This window comes from Callospermophilus lateralis, chromosome 2, assembly GCF_048772815.1.
Source record: "Callospermophilus lateralis isolate mCalLat2 chromosome 2, mCalLat2.hap1, whole genome shotgun sequence".
NCBI lineage: Eukaryota > Metazoa > Chordata > Mammalia > Rodentia > Sciuridae > Callospermophilus > Callospermophilus lateralis.
In genome coordinates, this window is record NC_135306.1 from 19688639 (window position 1) to 19704356 (window position 15718).

General features: G+C 58.0%; 1 protein-coding gene across 11 annotated transcripts in view; it reads right to left on the reverse strand.

Moving 5' to 3' along the window:
* Znf618 (zinc finger protein 618) overlaps positions 1 to 15718 on the reverse strand; it is a 160684-nt gene that overhangs the window by 44009 nt on the left and 100957 nt on the right. For 7 of the 11 annotated variants that reach the window (XM_076845637.2, XM_076845636.2, XM_076845643.2 and 4 more), the window contains 4 exons: positions 14410 to 14669; positions 5469 to 5564; positions 2331 to 2408; positions 1738 to 1776 (listed from right to left, as the gene is read on the reverse strand). In XM_076845637.2, the coding sequence (XP_076701752.1) occupies positions 1738 to 1776; positions 2331 to 2408; positions 5469 to 5564; positions 14410 to 14669 (473 nt within the window). The remainder of the gene's footprint in view (positions 1 to 1737; positions 1777 to 2330; positions 2409 to 5468; positions 5565 to 14409; positions 14670 to 15718) is intronic. The other 4 variants (XM_076845640.2, XM_076845639.2, XM_076845644.2 and 1 more) reach the window with 1 other exon arrangement.

The window sequence follows — 15718 nt, forward strand, 5'->3', positions numbered from 1 at the left end:
TGCGGAAGCTAGCCAGCACGCAGTGGAGTGATGCTGGAGACCAGGGCCCAGAACAGGTGAGGCCCAGAATAGCTGAGGAAGGACAGACAAACGGCGCAGCTTAAACATGTGGTGACCATGGGAGATCCATGGGAAAGGAAGGGAGCCACTGAGGGAGGCAGGAGTCAGGCAGGCTGGGGGAGGGCTGGGCTGGGCCTCCACCCCGCTCCAGGTGTCCAGCCAACCTGCCTGTCGAGTGCAGAGGGATCCAGAGTGGATGCCGAGCCTCAGAGACCTGCTGTTAGGACCCAGCCCCACGAGGGTCCTCCTTGAGCCCTGCGTGCCTCAGACCTCCTCCGCCAGCTTTGCTTGGGTTCATTTAGGTTTTGGTGATGTTGGCTTTTATGTTGCTGTAATAAACATGAGGAACGGGGACGGACACACTGTGGGACCCAGGCCAGGTCTTGCCTTGTCCCCTGGTTAAGGACTCAGCTGCAGACCATCCCTGACAGAGTTCCTGCGACAAGGGCAGGGCTGAGTGTCTGTGTGGAGACGCTGGGCCTCTGCAGCCTGAGCTGCTCAGCACCTGGCCCTCTCCAGAAAGTCATCCTGGCCCCCGCTGCAGGAAAGTGCACGGATCGTAAGCAAACACGGTCACTCCTGCGTGGCCGGCCTCTGGCTCAGAGACCGAGGACCACCACCTCCCCACCCCGCCGGTGGCCCCTCTCGTGACTCAACCAGCTCCGCTGTCCCACGTGGCTGTGCTTTCTGTGGCCTCAGCCTCTTCTCTGCCCGGCCTCTCCTACTCCACGCTACTGCATGGCAGCAGGGGAACATGCTGGCTGATCACCAGCCAGCCCCGGGCATCTGGGTGGCCTCTGGTTTGGAGCTGTTAGTGCACCAAGAATATGCCACTTTACATCTTTGATGAACATGCGCAGACATTTCTTTTTCTTTTTCTTTTTTTTTTTTCAGTTGTTGGTAGACCTTTATTTTATTCACTTATTGATATGTGGTGCTGGGAATCACACCCAGTGCCTCACACAGGCCAGGTAAGTGCTCTATCGCTGAGCCCCAGCCCAGCCCAGACACTGCCTCTGGATATTCACTTAAGGGAGGAACTGCAGGCTCTGGAAGCTCAGTGAGGGTGAACACCCCAGTCTGCACCCACCTGGTTGGCTGCTTACCAGGCCCACAGGGTGCGGGGCAGGCAGAAGCCCAAGTGGGCCTGGGCCTGCGCAGCAAAGCAAATGTCAAGACCCCTGTGGCCCCAGGTGCTGGGATATGGCACCCTGGGGCAAAGAGCGATAAGCAATTATGACATGGCTGCTGTGCTCACGAGAAACCCCAGAAGAGCTTTTCTCCAAGGTCAGCTCCACCACCGTAGACACATAAGTCAGGGCCCAAAGAACTGGGACGCTCCAGGTGGCCTGGGCTGCTTCTGTCCAGGCACCTTGTCCACGTGCTTGCTCATCCAATTACAGCTCAAGGATTCCCAAAGTTATTTGGCCAGAGAACCCCTCATGGAGAGAACACCTGTCAACCTCCCCAGAACGGGGCTGCCAGAACGCCCTCTGGCTTCCCTGAGGCACCAAGTTCTGTCTCCATATAAGGACCCTCTGGCTCCAGAGGCTGGACCCCTGCTATGTGTCGCTCAGAAGCAAATTTGGGGGCGCCCTGAGGGATGAACTGAACAGCCCCCCTCTTCCTCCCTCAGCCCAGCTTCACCCCAACCAACCACGAGAGTGGGGTACTCACTGCTTTGGGAGGCTCCCTCCCCTGAGGTGGCTTCGGTGTCTGTGGGAGAGAGCGAGAGTGGGAAGGAGGTGAGCCGGACGAAGGCCACGGGAACAGTGAGGGGAGGTGGAGCAGCTGGCAGAGAGGGGCCCTGGAGCACTGGGGACCGTGCTGCGGCCTTCTGTGACCCCGACACCAACCAGCCCTGAGTCTGCAGCTTGCTTCCCGCTGCCAGCCTCGGGGCGGGCAGGTGTCGTCCCTCCTGGCCCTCAGCAGCCACTGGCCCACTCCTCGCTGTCACCAGGAACACACAGAAGGACACGAGCACCCGCCCTGCAGGGTGGCTGACAGCACACAGAGCTGAGTGTCCCGGGAGCACGAAGCCCAGGTGGAGGGGCAGGGAGCCCTGGAGGCAGAGGCTGGGCGGCCTGCCCTGCGGTGCCCCTCGGCTCATGTGTACCCCACACTAAGGAGGCCTCGCTCAGCGCCTCGGCCCTCCCCGATGGCAGAAAGAAAAGTGAGAGCTGGAAAAGCTGGAGCTCTCTGGGGACACCCATGGAACCCAAGTGGGAAAGTGGGCAGAGAACAGAAGGGGTGGCCTGGGACCCGCTCACCTCGGTGCGCCCGCACGTGGGTCTGGAAGCAGTTGTAATACTTGTACTTCTTGCCACAGATCCCACACTCGTAGGACCCTGGAAAACAGAAGAGGAGAGAGGGGGACCCGTCAGCCGCCCTGCAATCCACAGGGGCCCAGGACCCATGGGTGATGCCACCAGGCACTGCTAACTCTGTCTCAGGGTAGGGAAGTTTCCTAGCAAGCAAAGAGGGGCATGGACCAGCAGAGATGGCCCCGGGTCCTTGCCCGGGTTTGTCTCCAACTTTATGCGTGATCTTGGGGAAGGTGCCACCATTTCTGGGCCTCAGCTTTCCAATCTGAAAGACAGAGAGGAGGTGTCCTGGGCTCCCTCTGCCAACACCTGGGGAGGAAGGTGCAGGGGAATGCGGGGTGCTCTGAGGGGAGTCACTGCACCTCCAGGAAATCCTTCCCCAGATGCGACTGGTCATTTCCAGTACCCCTTTTCCAGGATGGGAGAGAGATTAAGAGGACAGACTTCAAAATTAGGAGGTGCCTCAGTCCTTGTCCCTCCTCTGCCTTTTGCCAGCAGCAGCATCTTGTTTTGGGGGGTACAGGGGACTGAACTCAGGGGCACTCAGCCTCTGAGCCACATCCTTAGCCCTATTTGTATTTTATCTAGAGACAGGGTCTCACTGAGTTGCTTAGTGCTTCGCTGTTGCTGAGGCTGGCTTTGAACTCATGATCCTCCTGCCTCAGCCTCCTGAGCTGCAGGATTACAGGCATGCGCCACGGCTCCTGGCTCACAGCAGCATCTCAATCCCTCAGGTCCATCAAGCTCTTTCTGTTCATTGCAGACCTCCGGGGGCTCTGCACTGCCCCAGGGCAGACCTTGGGCCCTGCCACAGATCTGCTTGGCAAGGAGAGCACCCCACACCTGCAGAGGAATGACAGTGCACCCTCAAACACAGAGACCAACATGGTGCAAACACCTGACTCCAGCCCCCAGTGGGCCTTCCTCCAGGAGCAGACGGACTGAAATAGCTGAGCTCCCCAGAGAGCGCTTCAGATAGGTGAAGCTTCAGATAGATGGCGTGGGGTTTAGGTCCATGGCAGGAAGCCAGCAGAGGCCATGGGACACAGCCTGGCAGGGCCCCTAGGAGCAGAAACTCTGACCATCCCCTCCTCACCCACCAGGGCCCTCACGCAGGCTGGATGCCGCCTGCGCCCAGGCCCTGCTCTTCCCAACACGACAGCCAGGGAGCACCTCCAGGCACAGAGGCCCTGGACCAGTCTCGGTGCTCTAGAAAGGCTGGGGCAAGACTAGGAACCTGCCTTTTCCAAAAAGGTCCCAGGGGATTCTGGGATTCTGGTGCCCCGTAGCCAGGTATGGGGACACTGGCTTTAGGCAAGGCCTGGGACGGAGCTCGGTCTCCTAATTCCAGCTGTGCCTCAGTTTCCTCGCTGGAAAACCAGGAAGTGCAAGAGGTCAAGGTCAAGACTGAATCAGCGTGAACTGTGCTCTCATCCCGACCCCGGACATCCCTTCACCTGCCCAAGCCTCGATTTCCCCACCTGTAAAAGGACTACGCTCTCCACTCCTGATCTCCACTCCCCGCGAGTGAGGTCAGTCCCGTGAGCCAGTGCACAGAGGTGGCGGTGAGGAAGAGCGGCCGGCGCCAGTGCTACTCCTGTGGATCCCTCCAGGGCAGCTGTCATCCTAAGGCCTGTGTGGGACCCTGCCGTCTGTCATTTAAAGGTCTGCATTTGTATTCCCTGTCACATGGGAAAACAGACCAACACATGGAGGGCCAAGTTCACACTGCACGGCTCTCTGTATTTAGCCCTGCGATTGGCACACAGTGAGGGTGCCATAAATTCTTGGTGTCTTGCTGCTGTACTTATCTGTCACCAAGTGACAATGACCCTGACTCTCTTCTGGCCACCACTACCCCTCTTCAACAGTTTCTGCCAATTCCCCTTCAACTGAGCAAGGATTTATTGAGCATGTGCAACAGGCCAGGCACTGAGGCCCCACCAGCGAGCAAGACGTGATACCTGCCCTCCCTCTAATGGGGAGCAGACAGGTCACCAGGCCCGGAGACAAATGGGACCTGCTGTGCACCAGGCACGGTGCTAAAGCCTCGCCTGCCATGGACTTCAGAGAGGAATCCTGAGGTGTGGTCATCCCTGCCTTGTCAGGGGCTCCCGTGACTGGTTCCTGGTGAGTCGGGACCTGGGGCATGGAGGAACCCAGCCCAGCTGCAGTGAGGGGTGGAGTCCATGGGGTCAATACAAGCCACACCCCCTGGCTTCAGAGGATTCTCCCCCTTCCCCTGGAGAGAGCCCCAGGCACAGGCAGCCTTGCTCCAAGGCCTGGCCCCACCCAGGGAGTCCAGGCTGCTCGAGCTCCTGGGCCTTGGCCTGTGGGCATGGAGCTTCGAGCTCCTGCAGGATGGGCCTGCCCTCGGGTTCCCATCTGTGGAGGGTGCCAGGTGGACAGAGGTGGGGTGAGACGGAGCTATGAGCCAATCTGGGTTCAAACATCAGGGGAGCCTCGGGCAGGCCTTGGGATGAGCCACACTTCAGGATTCCTCTCTGCAACATTGTGCCCACAGAACAGTGGGGACGGTAACACTGCGGTCCTTATCGCAGTGCACGGTACACAGCAGGCATCTGATAAAGGACAGCTGCTGTTATCATCGGCATTTACAGTTTTTTCTTTGGCATTCAACTTCCTGAATGCTTCCCAAGAAGCAGGATCGTGGCCAAGGGACTGTGAGGAAAGACCTCCCAGTGTGGCCAGTCCCCGGGGCGGACTGAGAAGTCCTGCAGTGAAGGACGCCACTGCTGCTTAACCCAGGGTCTCCCAGACATCTGTGGCATGGGGCCCTCTTGTCCCTGGCTTGTTTCACAGGATTGTGACTCAAAGGACGTGCTGCGGGAGGGGTCCCGGCTTCACAGAACCCCGGATTTCCAAACGCTCCACCCTCCCTCTGCCAGCCAGAGCAGACAGGTGCTCTCGAGGTGGCGCTCACAAGGTGACAGGGTGTTGTGGATGGTCCCTGTGCCTGAGCCACTGCAGGCCTGCTTCCACAGGGACTGCAGCTGGTGGCTACTCAGTCACCGCCACCTCATGCTGACCTGGATCAGGCCCTGTCCCTCGTCCATCACGTACCCGGTGTACATCTCAATGCTTGGTCAAAAATCCAGGTCCCTGAATACCGGCCTCGCACAGATCCGCAGCGGGGGCTGGCTTCGGGCGCTTTTCCATCTGAATTGCACAAGAAATCAGAAAGAGCCCTCAATGCAGGAGAATGCCAGGGAGTCAGGGAGGGGCGGGTCAGCTGGGGGCACAGGGCCTGATCCTGATGGCCTGTCCCCTGCACCTTCAGGGCTTCAGAATCCTCGGGTGCATGTCGGGATGAGGGGCCACCTCCTCACTCATGAACTCCTTCAGCCAGGCAGCCCCTGTGGGGTTCCCCGTGCCCCTGCAGGGTTCTGTTTCTGTTCTTCACACCTGAATAACTCAAGCTTCCTTCAAGATACAAAGAACTCACGACCAAGGAGGCCGGAAATGATAGGAAGCAGCAGCCCAAGATAAACCCCGCTCAAGTTTTGTGTGTGTGGTATACAACAGGCACTCAATAAATGATAGCTTCTATTACCATCAGCCTTTCCAACTTTTTGGGTGTATGTGTGTGGTGGGGGGGACTCAACTTCCTGAATGCCTCCCAGGAAATCAAGGAGCATGTTTTTCTCCATATCCTGGTGCATCACACGATTTTCTGCCCCCAGACCTTCAGTAAGATGACCTTCCATGGAGATGTGCCCCATGGGCGCTGTGCCTCTGTCCCCTGGCCACTATCACCCCCAGGCTAGTGCAGGGAGCGCCACAGGAGCTCCTCTTTGCTTTCTGCTCAGTCCCCTGCCCTGCTGATGCCCTGCTGTGCGTCCTCCTGGTCCTCTGGTCCCCAGCTGCTCCTGTCCCTTCCTGAACCTCAGCAGTCACCATCACCACCCACCTGCTCAGTGCCAGGCTCTGCAGTTATATGCGGCCATCGTTCAGTTCACAAGGGCAGCAGGTGGCCATGGGGTCCCAGCCCAGGGCTGCCCTCCAGCTCAGGTCATCCTCATGACCCCAACAGGTAAGTGATCACCACCCCCATTTTCCAGTGGAGAGAAGCGAGGACCAAAGGGGCGACCTGCCACGCCACCAGCTTCTCTGGGACAGCGCCTTGTGCTTCTGAGCAGTGGCCACTGACAGCCCCGCGGGCCTCGGCTCCCTTCTCCCTCTCCCAAGCCCGCTATCCCACAGGTGACACACGGTCCTAGAGGTTCATCAGCCAATGGTGGGCGAGAAAATGGGCTCAGGGCCAGCCTTCAGGCTCCAGAGCCCTGGGTGCCAGGTCACTTCCTGGATGCCGAGCGAGCCGTGTTCCCGCCAGTTGCGGAGCTACCTGTGGCTCTACAGGGCAGCAGAGCCCCCGTCGCGTCTGGTGCAGCCACAGGGCTCCCCAGAGCACCCCACTCAGTGTCCTGGCTCAGCTCCAGGATGGCAGGCAGGACTCACCAGCACAGGAGCCCAACCTTGTGCCCTCCCGTCTGTCTTGCGCTGCAAGGAGTCCCCAGTCCCCAGCCTACAAGGCGAGTCCTTGTCAACACTCCCACCTGCACCTGCCGGAGCACCTGGCAGAGGCCTAGAGCACCCGAGGCAGCCTGGCGAGGTGTGTGGGGAGGTGTGGGCGGGGCCTACAGAGGAGGCGGGCTCCTGAGGACAGGGAACGCGGGTGGCAACCCTCAGCTCCCATCCAGGGCACACAGCTAACTCTAGGGAAACTGGACACCTTTCAGAAGAAAGAAAATACAGCAGGACAGAAACCAAGGCAGATGAGAGAAGGTCACAGGTCAAGTGCTCAGGGGATCCCCGACCTCTTGGTCCCAAGGCACCACGGGAGCTGGCCCAGGGTTTGCCTGAGGACAGGGGTGCTTCGAGAGGACAAGTGGACAGTGGGTTTCTGATCTTTCTGGGGCTTGGCCTCACAATGAATGCCCTCTGAAGCAGGGTCTTCCAAGAGGGGATACAGATACTGGGGGGTTGTGGCAGCTGTCCAGGGGACAGTAGTTTTAAGTCAATTCTCCGGACATCAACAGACTCTTTCCTAAAATCAATGCACCAGTGCTGGTGGCAGGGGGAGGCCCACGCACTGGTCTCCCCACACCCTCCTCTCACCATTCTCCCCTTTATAAACCAAAGGGCATCCTTTCCCCACCCCAATCCTGCTACAGTGCCTCCCCGGGGAAAGCCTCAGGGCTCCAAGCACAGAGAAGATCCGAAATACCAGGGTTTGGAAGGTGACTGGGATCTAATGACTGGGGACAATTCCATTTTTGAATCCAAAGATTTCCAATTCTCTGCTTTCACCCCAAATAAAGAAGGATCTAATAGAGCTGTTAGCGAAGAGACCTTTAAAAATCCCGTCAGATCACAGACCCCTGCCTGATTTTTGGCATACATCTTAGAAGAAGTTCAAAGAACAGAGTGACATTGCTGAGTGACACCACCGACAGAGCGCCAGCCACCGCCAGCTCCTGATTTACACACTCGAGCTTCCTCAGCACTTCCCCCTGCGAACACCAAAGACCAGGAATGAGACGGAGGCTGTCTTGTCTCATCCCAGCAACGAGAAATAGGAATTTGCAGATACAGGAGCCAAATGAGGAAGCAAGCCAGCCCCAGCCATTCCATCGGGAAGTGTGCTTTCGATAATTTTTTTACTTTTACACTTGCTATTTATCTAAATTTGCTTTTGATGAATTGCATGCTAATAACAACTGAATCTGAAAAAAAAAATTGTGCTTTAAAATGCAGGGCTTTATGATCTCAGGGATTTTTTTTTCCAGAAATTTCTACTTCAATTTATGTACCTCTTGTTGTGGTGGATGAGTGTGAAACAGTGATCAATAAAAGACTTTGAAGCATAAAAAATATATTACATTAGGATAAAACCCCGGGGGGAAGTGGACTGGAAATAAGAGTTCAAGGAGAAAAAGGAAAGATATAAAATACTTGGCTGTTAAAGATGAGCTTGCTCTTATGTTTTTTAAGTGACGATGGCGGATATTCAAATAGCAATGCTGTTTCACGGATTCCCTTGGATACATTTAAAAAGAGAGCTTCACAGCTTTATTTCCAAAGTGCCACCCTTTTTGAAATACAGTATTCCAGAAACCGTATCCTTTGCAATTACTTAAGCTTTGGATAGAAACGTAAAGATGTCAACTCAAAAATGTGAAAGAACAAACACACTGCGTCTCAACACTCTGTTAGGAGGGAACAAAAAATGTGTGACCCACTGGCTTTTTAGTTCCTATCATTCCCGGGTCCCCCCAGAGGTGTCAAAGTCCTGATGCCTGCGTCTGGCTTGCTTTCGGTCTCCCTTCAGCCCTTTTCCTGTCTACCACTCCTCTCTGCCCCAAGGCACCCTCTGGAAAGACAGGCAGACATCACCCCGCCCACCGACACTCAGGAGCTTAGGAACTCCTGTTCCTGGTCCCCTGGCTTGTCCATGAACCCTCGGCACGTGAGGCCGTCCGTCCCCTGACGTGCCGTCCAGGAACCCTTTCCAACAGGGATCCTCCAACAGGTCCCTTCCCACTCGAGGCCACCAGATGGAGAGTCGTTGCAGAGACCAGACGGGCCTGGAGGGCAGCCAGGACCCCTTCTTTCCGTGTGGCGCTGCAAAGGGCTGCGCGCTGGTTCTGGCAGGCTTGGGCGCGAAGCCCTGCCAACAACCCATTGAAACAGGGCACTAGCTGTCAGCTGGCTCTGCAAAGCAGGACCTGGCACCTCCACCGCCTGAGCTTGTCACAGGCCGAAACCCACGTGGCCGCGCCTGAGTGGCTGTCAAGCTCTCTGCTGCTCCTCCCAGAGCCCAGCCCAGCTGCCACCTGGGGACTGAGGCTCCCTCCTCGTCTGTGCCCCCTCCCTGGGGCTCAGAACTTGCCTAGAAACCCTGCAGATTCCTGGCCCCCGACTCCATTCCTGGAGCCCCCCCGTGACCCCCCTCCTCACCCATCTCCCTTACACACTTATATTGGGGTACCAAAGAGTTCCTCGGTCACCACGTCCTTCCTGTTACTGGACTGAAATTGCCTCCTGGTGACGTCCCTGCGCTGGCTGGGCCCACCCAGAACGTGTCTGCTCCATCTCCCCCTCCCGTCCCCCGACACCACCCTCCTCAGGGCACACCGTCCCCAGCTCTTCCCCAGGAATCCTCCCCACAGTTACCTCTCTGGAATAACCTGGCTGGTCCTTCATGAGAAGTGGGGCCCAGCTGAGCTGGATGGCTGGCTCCCTCTCTGGGCCCCTGCCCCACCCCAGGTCTCCATGCACCTGCAGCCCCCAGCCCCTCACCTGGCCTTCCTCAGGATTAAGGACCAACGGTCCCATGGCTCAGAGAACAGCCTTCACTGCTGATGGTACATTCTGACCACCATGAGGGGGGCTGGCGTCCCTACCTCTTGGAACCAGGGAATGGTCCACAGCCGGTTGTCCTGTATAAACCCAATGCCTTGGGTTGGTCTGGGCTAAGGAGACTTCCACTCCAATTCTCCATTTCTAGCTGACGGGCAGTGACTGCTTGGTGTGCCGGGTTGAGCAGGATTCTGAGGGTACACTGCTGTACGGTGATCAGTTGGCAATGCCACGAACGTGGAATTGGGCAGTGCCCCTGTTTATCACTCCTCAGAGAGGAGCTCCTGAGGCCTCAAGCATGGTCCAGCCACGGCACAAGGCTGCCGGGCAGCTGTGCCTGGAGTCTGTCAAGTGGGCACGGGATCTGTCAACTGGCTTCCTTTCACTTCTGGTTTTACCTGACCAAGCTGTCAAGTTCAGGATTATCTGTACTTTTCTCGCTCAAAAAAAAAAAAAAAAAAAAAAAGCTGGGGGTCTTGCTCCCAAACCCCACACCAGCTCCAATGGCTGTGATTTTTTTTTTTCCAGCACTGGGGATGAAACCCTACTAGACTACTCCCCCAACCCCTTTTTATTTTTCATTTGAAACAGGGTCTTGCTAAATTGCCAGGCTGGCCTCAAACTTGTGATCCTCCTGCCCCAGCCTCCCAAGTGCTGGAATTACAGGCCTGTGCCACAGCGGCCGGCTGGCAGTAGTGTTCTTTTTAAGAGGGGGAAACACCCTTCTCAGCCCAAGGGCTTCCCTGGGAAGCATGGTGTGGAGGCAGCAGCTCTGCAAATGTGGCAGCCAGACTCTGGGCACCGATGCCCCTGGCCCCCTGCCCAAGGAGCTGCAACACCAGGGCCCTGGACAACGTCAGTGCTGCTGGGAACACTGTTGGTCTGATGGCCTTCAAAGGCCCAGAGAGGACTTGGGAGGCTCCTTGTGGCGCAGCTCGGGTGACCAGGCAGGAACTCTCTTCCACTCAGCCACGAAGCCCACCTCTGAGCCCCAGCGCGGCTGGGTGAGCGAAGCCCTGACACACCCTGTCCAGTGCCTCGGACCACGTCGACTCCCCAGGCTGGGTCACCGGGGCACAGGGGTACACTGTGGCATGAGTCCACTTAAAGACCTGACTCTAACCAGCCCCCACCTCTCCAGGACCCCACGGGTGGTTCCCTCCTTGCCTGACTTTCAGAAGCGGGTGCAAGGTAGGCTCTATAAGGTGAAGGTCACCACCTTGCTATGTGACTCCGGGAAGGTCTCTTCCTTTCCACGGGTCAAGGATGTTAAATGGATAGCACATGTCGCCCCACCACTAGTCCTGGATCCAGGCCGGGCATCAACCGTCGATCATGCCACCCCCTAAGTCCTCAACACAGAATTCCCAGCAGCAACTGCTTGGACTTGACCCACCAGGTGAGATCTATTTGCCACCTGGAGACAGACAAGTTGAAAGGTTCCATTCTCACACTGACTTTTTCTTTTCTTTTTCTTTAATGCCTTTCTTTCCTAAAAGGCCAAGCCAGCCTCCTCCTCGGCTGCAACCACACCCCCCAGCAGGAAGCCTGCCCTGGGGTGGGGGGTGAGATGAGCCCCCGGGGCCAGCAGGGAGCGCTCTGGCCCTGCTGTGGTTCAGCCTCCAAAATGGCAGCTCCACCCCAACCTGCCCCTGGGCCCTACAACTTCTTCCACAAGCACATGCCAAGAGCAGGTTACTTAGATGCTTCACAAGATACTCAAGTACGGGGGAAGTCAGGGACTCGCCCAGTGCCAACTTTCCTCCCCAGCCCACTCTTCTCTAGGTCACACTGGCTGACCTGTGAGGCCGGGGGAGGGAAGCGGGGACCAGGACTGTGCCGCACCTTGAAGAGCACTTTCCACTCTGCACAGCACCAACGCAACCGCCCTGGGCTGCTGACTAAGCACCCTGTCAAACGCTGTGCCTAGGCTTCTTCCCGTCCTCAGGTAACCCGGGGAATTGGCAGCTGTGGCACCGAGGCACCGAGAGGGCAAGAAACTTGCCCGGGGCACCACACTCCCACGTCAGAGGTCCGATCCCCTCGCAGTCAGAGCAGCGGAGCTCACTCTCGGGCAACACCGTGCCCTCGGTGCCAGTCTGGATTCCCACACCCACGAGGTGGCCATTTCACAGATGAGGACAGTCAGACAGACGGGCCTCACTGCAGAGCAGCAGCTGAGATGGAAACCCCATCGCGGCTGGCACAAGGCTCCAGGACCCAGGGGCTGTCCCTGTGCAGGCAGCGTCACAGGAAGGCTCCGACACGTCCCTGGCTTGAATGCTCGAGGCTTCCCTGGTGGACCTGGGCCCGGCTCCACTCCAAGACTCAGATTCTGCTGCCCGTCACTGGGCATCTCTGGTAAGCATGGGACAGCTGCTGGGTCTGGTGAGTCTCAGGGCGCACACCAGAGAGAGCAAGGGCACGTCCTCTCCCCAGGAACAATCCCCCCGGGGGTGGGGGAACTCAGTCCTTGGCCCCGGGGGTGGGGGTGAATACTGACGGCAGGAGGGCAGGTCCAACCCCTGAAAAGGCTTGTCTCCTGTGGCACTGAACACCTGTTCCAGACACTCTGTTCACCCAGATTCCGGTGGTGGAAGGATGACTGTTCCCAGTTTCCTTGACGTTGGGTAGAACCATGTGATTAGCTCTAGCCAATGGCTGCGAGCGGACTTAATACCACTTCCTTTTGGCTACAGCCAAGGATTGCCAGGGGAGCCCACCCAGGGCTTGTTTGGCCAGCAGAATTCCACATAAGGGCTGATTTCTGTCCGAGCCCAGAGGAAGGCAGAGCCCCCTGTGACCCACATGAACATGCAGTGTAAATAAGAAATAAACTTTTGTGGAGTTTTAAGCTGCCAGATCTCTTTGTTTTAGGACCTTTTGTTACTGCAGCATAACCCAGCCCCATTCCAGCAGTTACAGTACCACTGTGAACATTACTTCCGGAAGCCAGGACCTTGCTAGGTACCATGGGCAGGAGTGGGGAGCAAGGGGACAGAAATCAGGCAGGTCCTGGAGCTCCAAACTTGAGGGGTTACCAGTCACCTGGCAGAGACATAGACACAGTGAAGGCCTCTTCTGTAAAGAGACAGTGGGAAGGTGTCCTAGTGAGGGCCAGGGTGGAAACAGACCCTTCTGACCAGAGGGATCAGGGGACGCTTCTGAAAGCAGATGGCACAGGTGTGGGGTGATTTGGGAAAAGGGCAAAGGAGTTCCCAGGAGAGGGAACAGCAGGAGCAGAGAAGAGCAGACTGCTCTGGAATGAGAGGTCTGGAAAGATGAGCAGGACCTGGGGCTACGGAGGACCTGAGGCCACAGCCTCAACTCAGAGATGGGGGAGAGTCGGTCCTGAGGCTGACCAGCAGGGAGCGGCACGGTCAGGGGTCTGCTTTGGCAAGGCCTCCCTGGAGCCAGCGTGCAGAGCAGGCGATGCTGGGCAGGGAGACACATAAGCACAGGTGTCAGAGGTGCCGCACGACCCAGGCAGGGCTGATCACGGCTCAGACAGCAGAGGAATGGTTGGGAAGCGGGCATGAGGCCAAGCCCAGTGGCTGGGGAGAAAAGGCCACAGGACCTGAGTGGAACCAGGTGGAACAGACACAGGGACCTTCACCGTGAGGCCCTGAGGGCCACACAGGATGCACACCAGGCAGATGCAGGCACTTAGAAAAAGGCAGGCCAGACCAACCAGTGACAAAGGAGGCAGCGGCACTCCCAAAGACACAGAAAGCTCAGGAAACGCGGAGGGCAGCGCGGATGGAAACGGAAGCCCAGGGTCTGACCAGACATGGCGACAAAGTCAGGCTGAGGACCGTGGGCTTCGTTTCACAGAGCAGGGGTTGCAAACTTGTGGCCCTTGGAAAGACTCAGACCCACAAATATGTTCCGTTTGGCAGATTTCAAAAGTGCAATTTGTTGCCAACACTAAAAACCGAAAGAATTCACATCACAATGCTCATTCCTGGCGTGCAATTTGTGAGAGACCTGGCAACGCCGAGCTCAGAGACCAGCTGAGGAGCAGCCACCCCATGTGCGTAGGGTGAGGGGCTCCAACTGGACACGGTCCCCGCCACCTGTCCTGCTGGCTCCGCTCTACTTACACGAAACAAGCCTGTTTGTTGGGCTTGTGGGCAGCTGAGCTGTGAGCCTGGCAGTGGCGCAGGAAGCCCTGTGGGGGACCCCGGGAGAGGAAGGAAGAGAAAGCGTTGCTAGAAAGCTGGTTTCTACAGCTTCTCTCAGGAGGGCAAGGTGTGGTGTCACTAATCTGATCTTGACCAGGAGTCTGCTCGGGCAGCCCCCAGGAACCGTGATCAAACCAAGGAGGGAGAAAGGCAGACAGGCAAGTGACCAGGGAGATTCTGGCCCCAAGGGGCACAAGGGACTCAGGAGGCACACAGAAGGTCCTGAGCCTTTGGCTGCCACAAGGGCCCAACAGGTGGGTAGGGTTTTGCCCGCCGGGGCAGGAAGATAAGAGCCTGCAGACAGACATAGAGGTGGGTCTCAGGAAGCATACGCTTGCCCAGGCTGCTGCAGGGGCTCTCAGCAAAGGATGGGGCAGAGGCCAGGCTCACTCCCCCACGATGCTAGCCCCACATTCCCGCCCTGGCCCTGGCCCTGAGCCTCTCCGCTGGGTGCTCACCAAGGGTCTGCTGGTTGCGGACACCGCCAATCACCACGCAGATCTCTGCAGGCACGTCGCCTGTCCCGTCCTTGCTGACCACCTTCTTCTCCTCCTTGGCCTCACCCTGCCAGATCACCTCCTGGATGTAGTCGTCGGGCAGCTCTGTCTTGACCTTCACCTCCGTCATCGTACCCTGTTCGGCACTCAGCGAGGCCTCAGCTGGCGCTGGCTCTGGGCCCTCCACCTTGGTGCTCTTCTGGCTGCGCTTCAAGCGCTCCCTAGGAAAGAAGAGAGTCTGCTCAGAGTGGACACCATCCCTGCTCCCAGGCCCAGCTGGGAAGCCACCAGCACAAGGCACCACAGAGACACACAAGGCTGTGTATGGAGTGGACAGCAGGACCCCCAGCCCACTTAGCTTCCCACACTGTCCGGGTGGCTGCCCCAAGGCTCCCAGGGGGGCCTTGAAGCACAGTTTGAAAACTGCCAGGCGGATATGGCTCCAACTAATGTTACTGTTAGGAGAGCGGGAGTCTAAAGAGGTCCAGATGTGCCCAGCTGACTCCTGGCCCTCGTTTGTACTGACCACAAGTGAGTTACCAGCGTCCTAGAAGGGTACCCACAGCTGGCTGACATCCCTTTTTCTCAGACCTCATCGTGCACCTGCACCGGCTAGGGATCCTGATCACTGCGGGATGCTGCAGCAGGGCTGGGGCCTGGGGTCCTGCGTCTCTGACGAGCTCCCAGGTCAGCTGGCGCCTGCTCCTCAAACCACGAGTTGAGCAGCCAGCGTTTAAGTGTCTGGCGCAGGCCACGCGCGCGTGCTGCTCGCTTCCCTCCTTGGCAGGCCGCCTGGAGAGCTCTCCAAGCTCTTCCTGCTCCTGTTTTACAGATAGGGAAACTCCAGTCCCCAAAGGCTCCCGCGATGGCCATGGTGGGAGCCAGCCCTCGGGTACAGAGGTGGCTCTTCCAACACCAGAGAACCTGGAGCAGCCGGGTCAGCACTGAGCAGGGCAGGGCATGCACCATGGAGTCTGTGTCCCAGGAGGACACGGGGGTCAGGAGCAGAGTCGTGACGGCCCTGGGCCACCCACAAAAATAGTGGCAGGCCAGGCCCTGACACCCACCCCAGAAGCCAATCTCAACGAGACTCTCCACATCACCCTGTGGCCCTGGGACCTGGTGTGGTAAGGAAGCTGAGGCATGCACACGCTGGAAATCGTCACGTGGCTGGCCGGGGCAGGCCGCCCTGGCCATGCCGGCCTCTCCAGTGCCCTGAAGGGCCTGGACTGTGACCTTTAAGGCTGGCTCAGGCAGAGCCCCCGGGCAC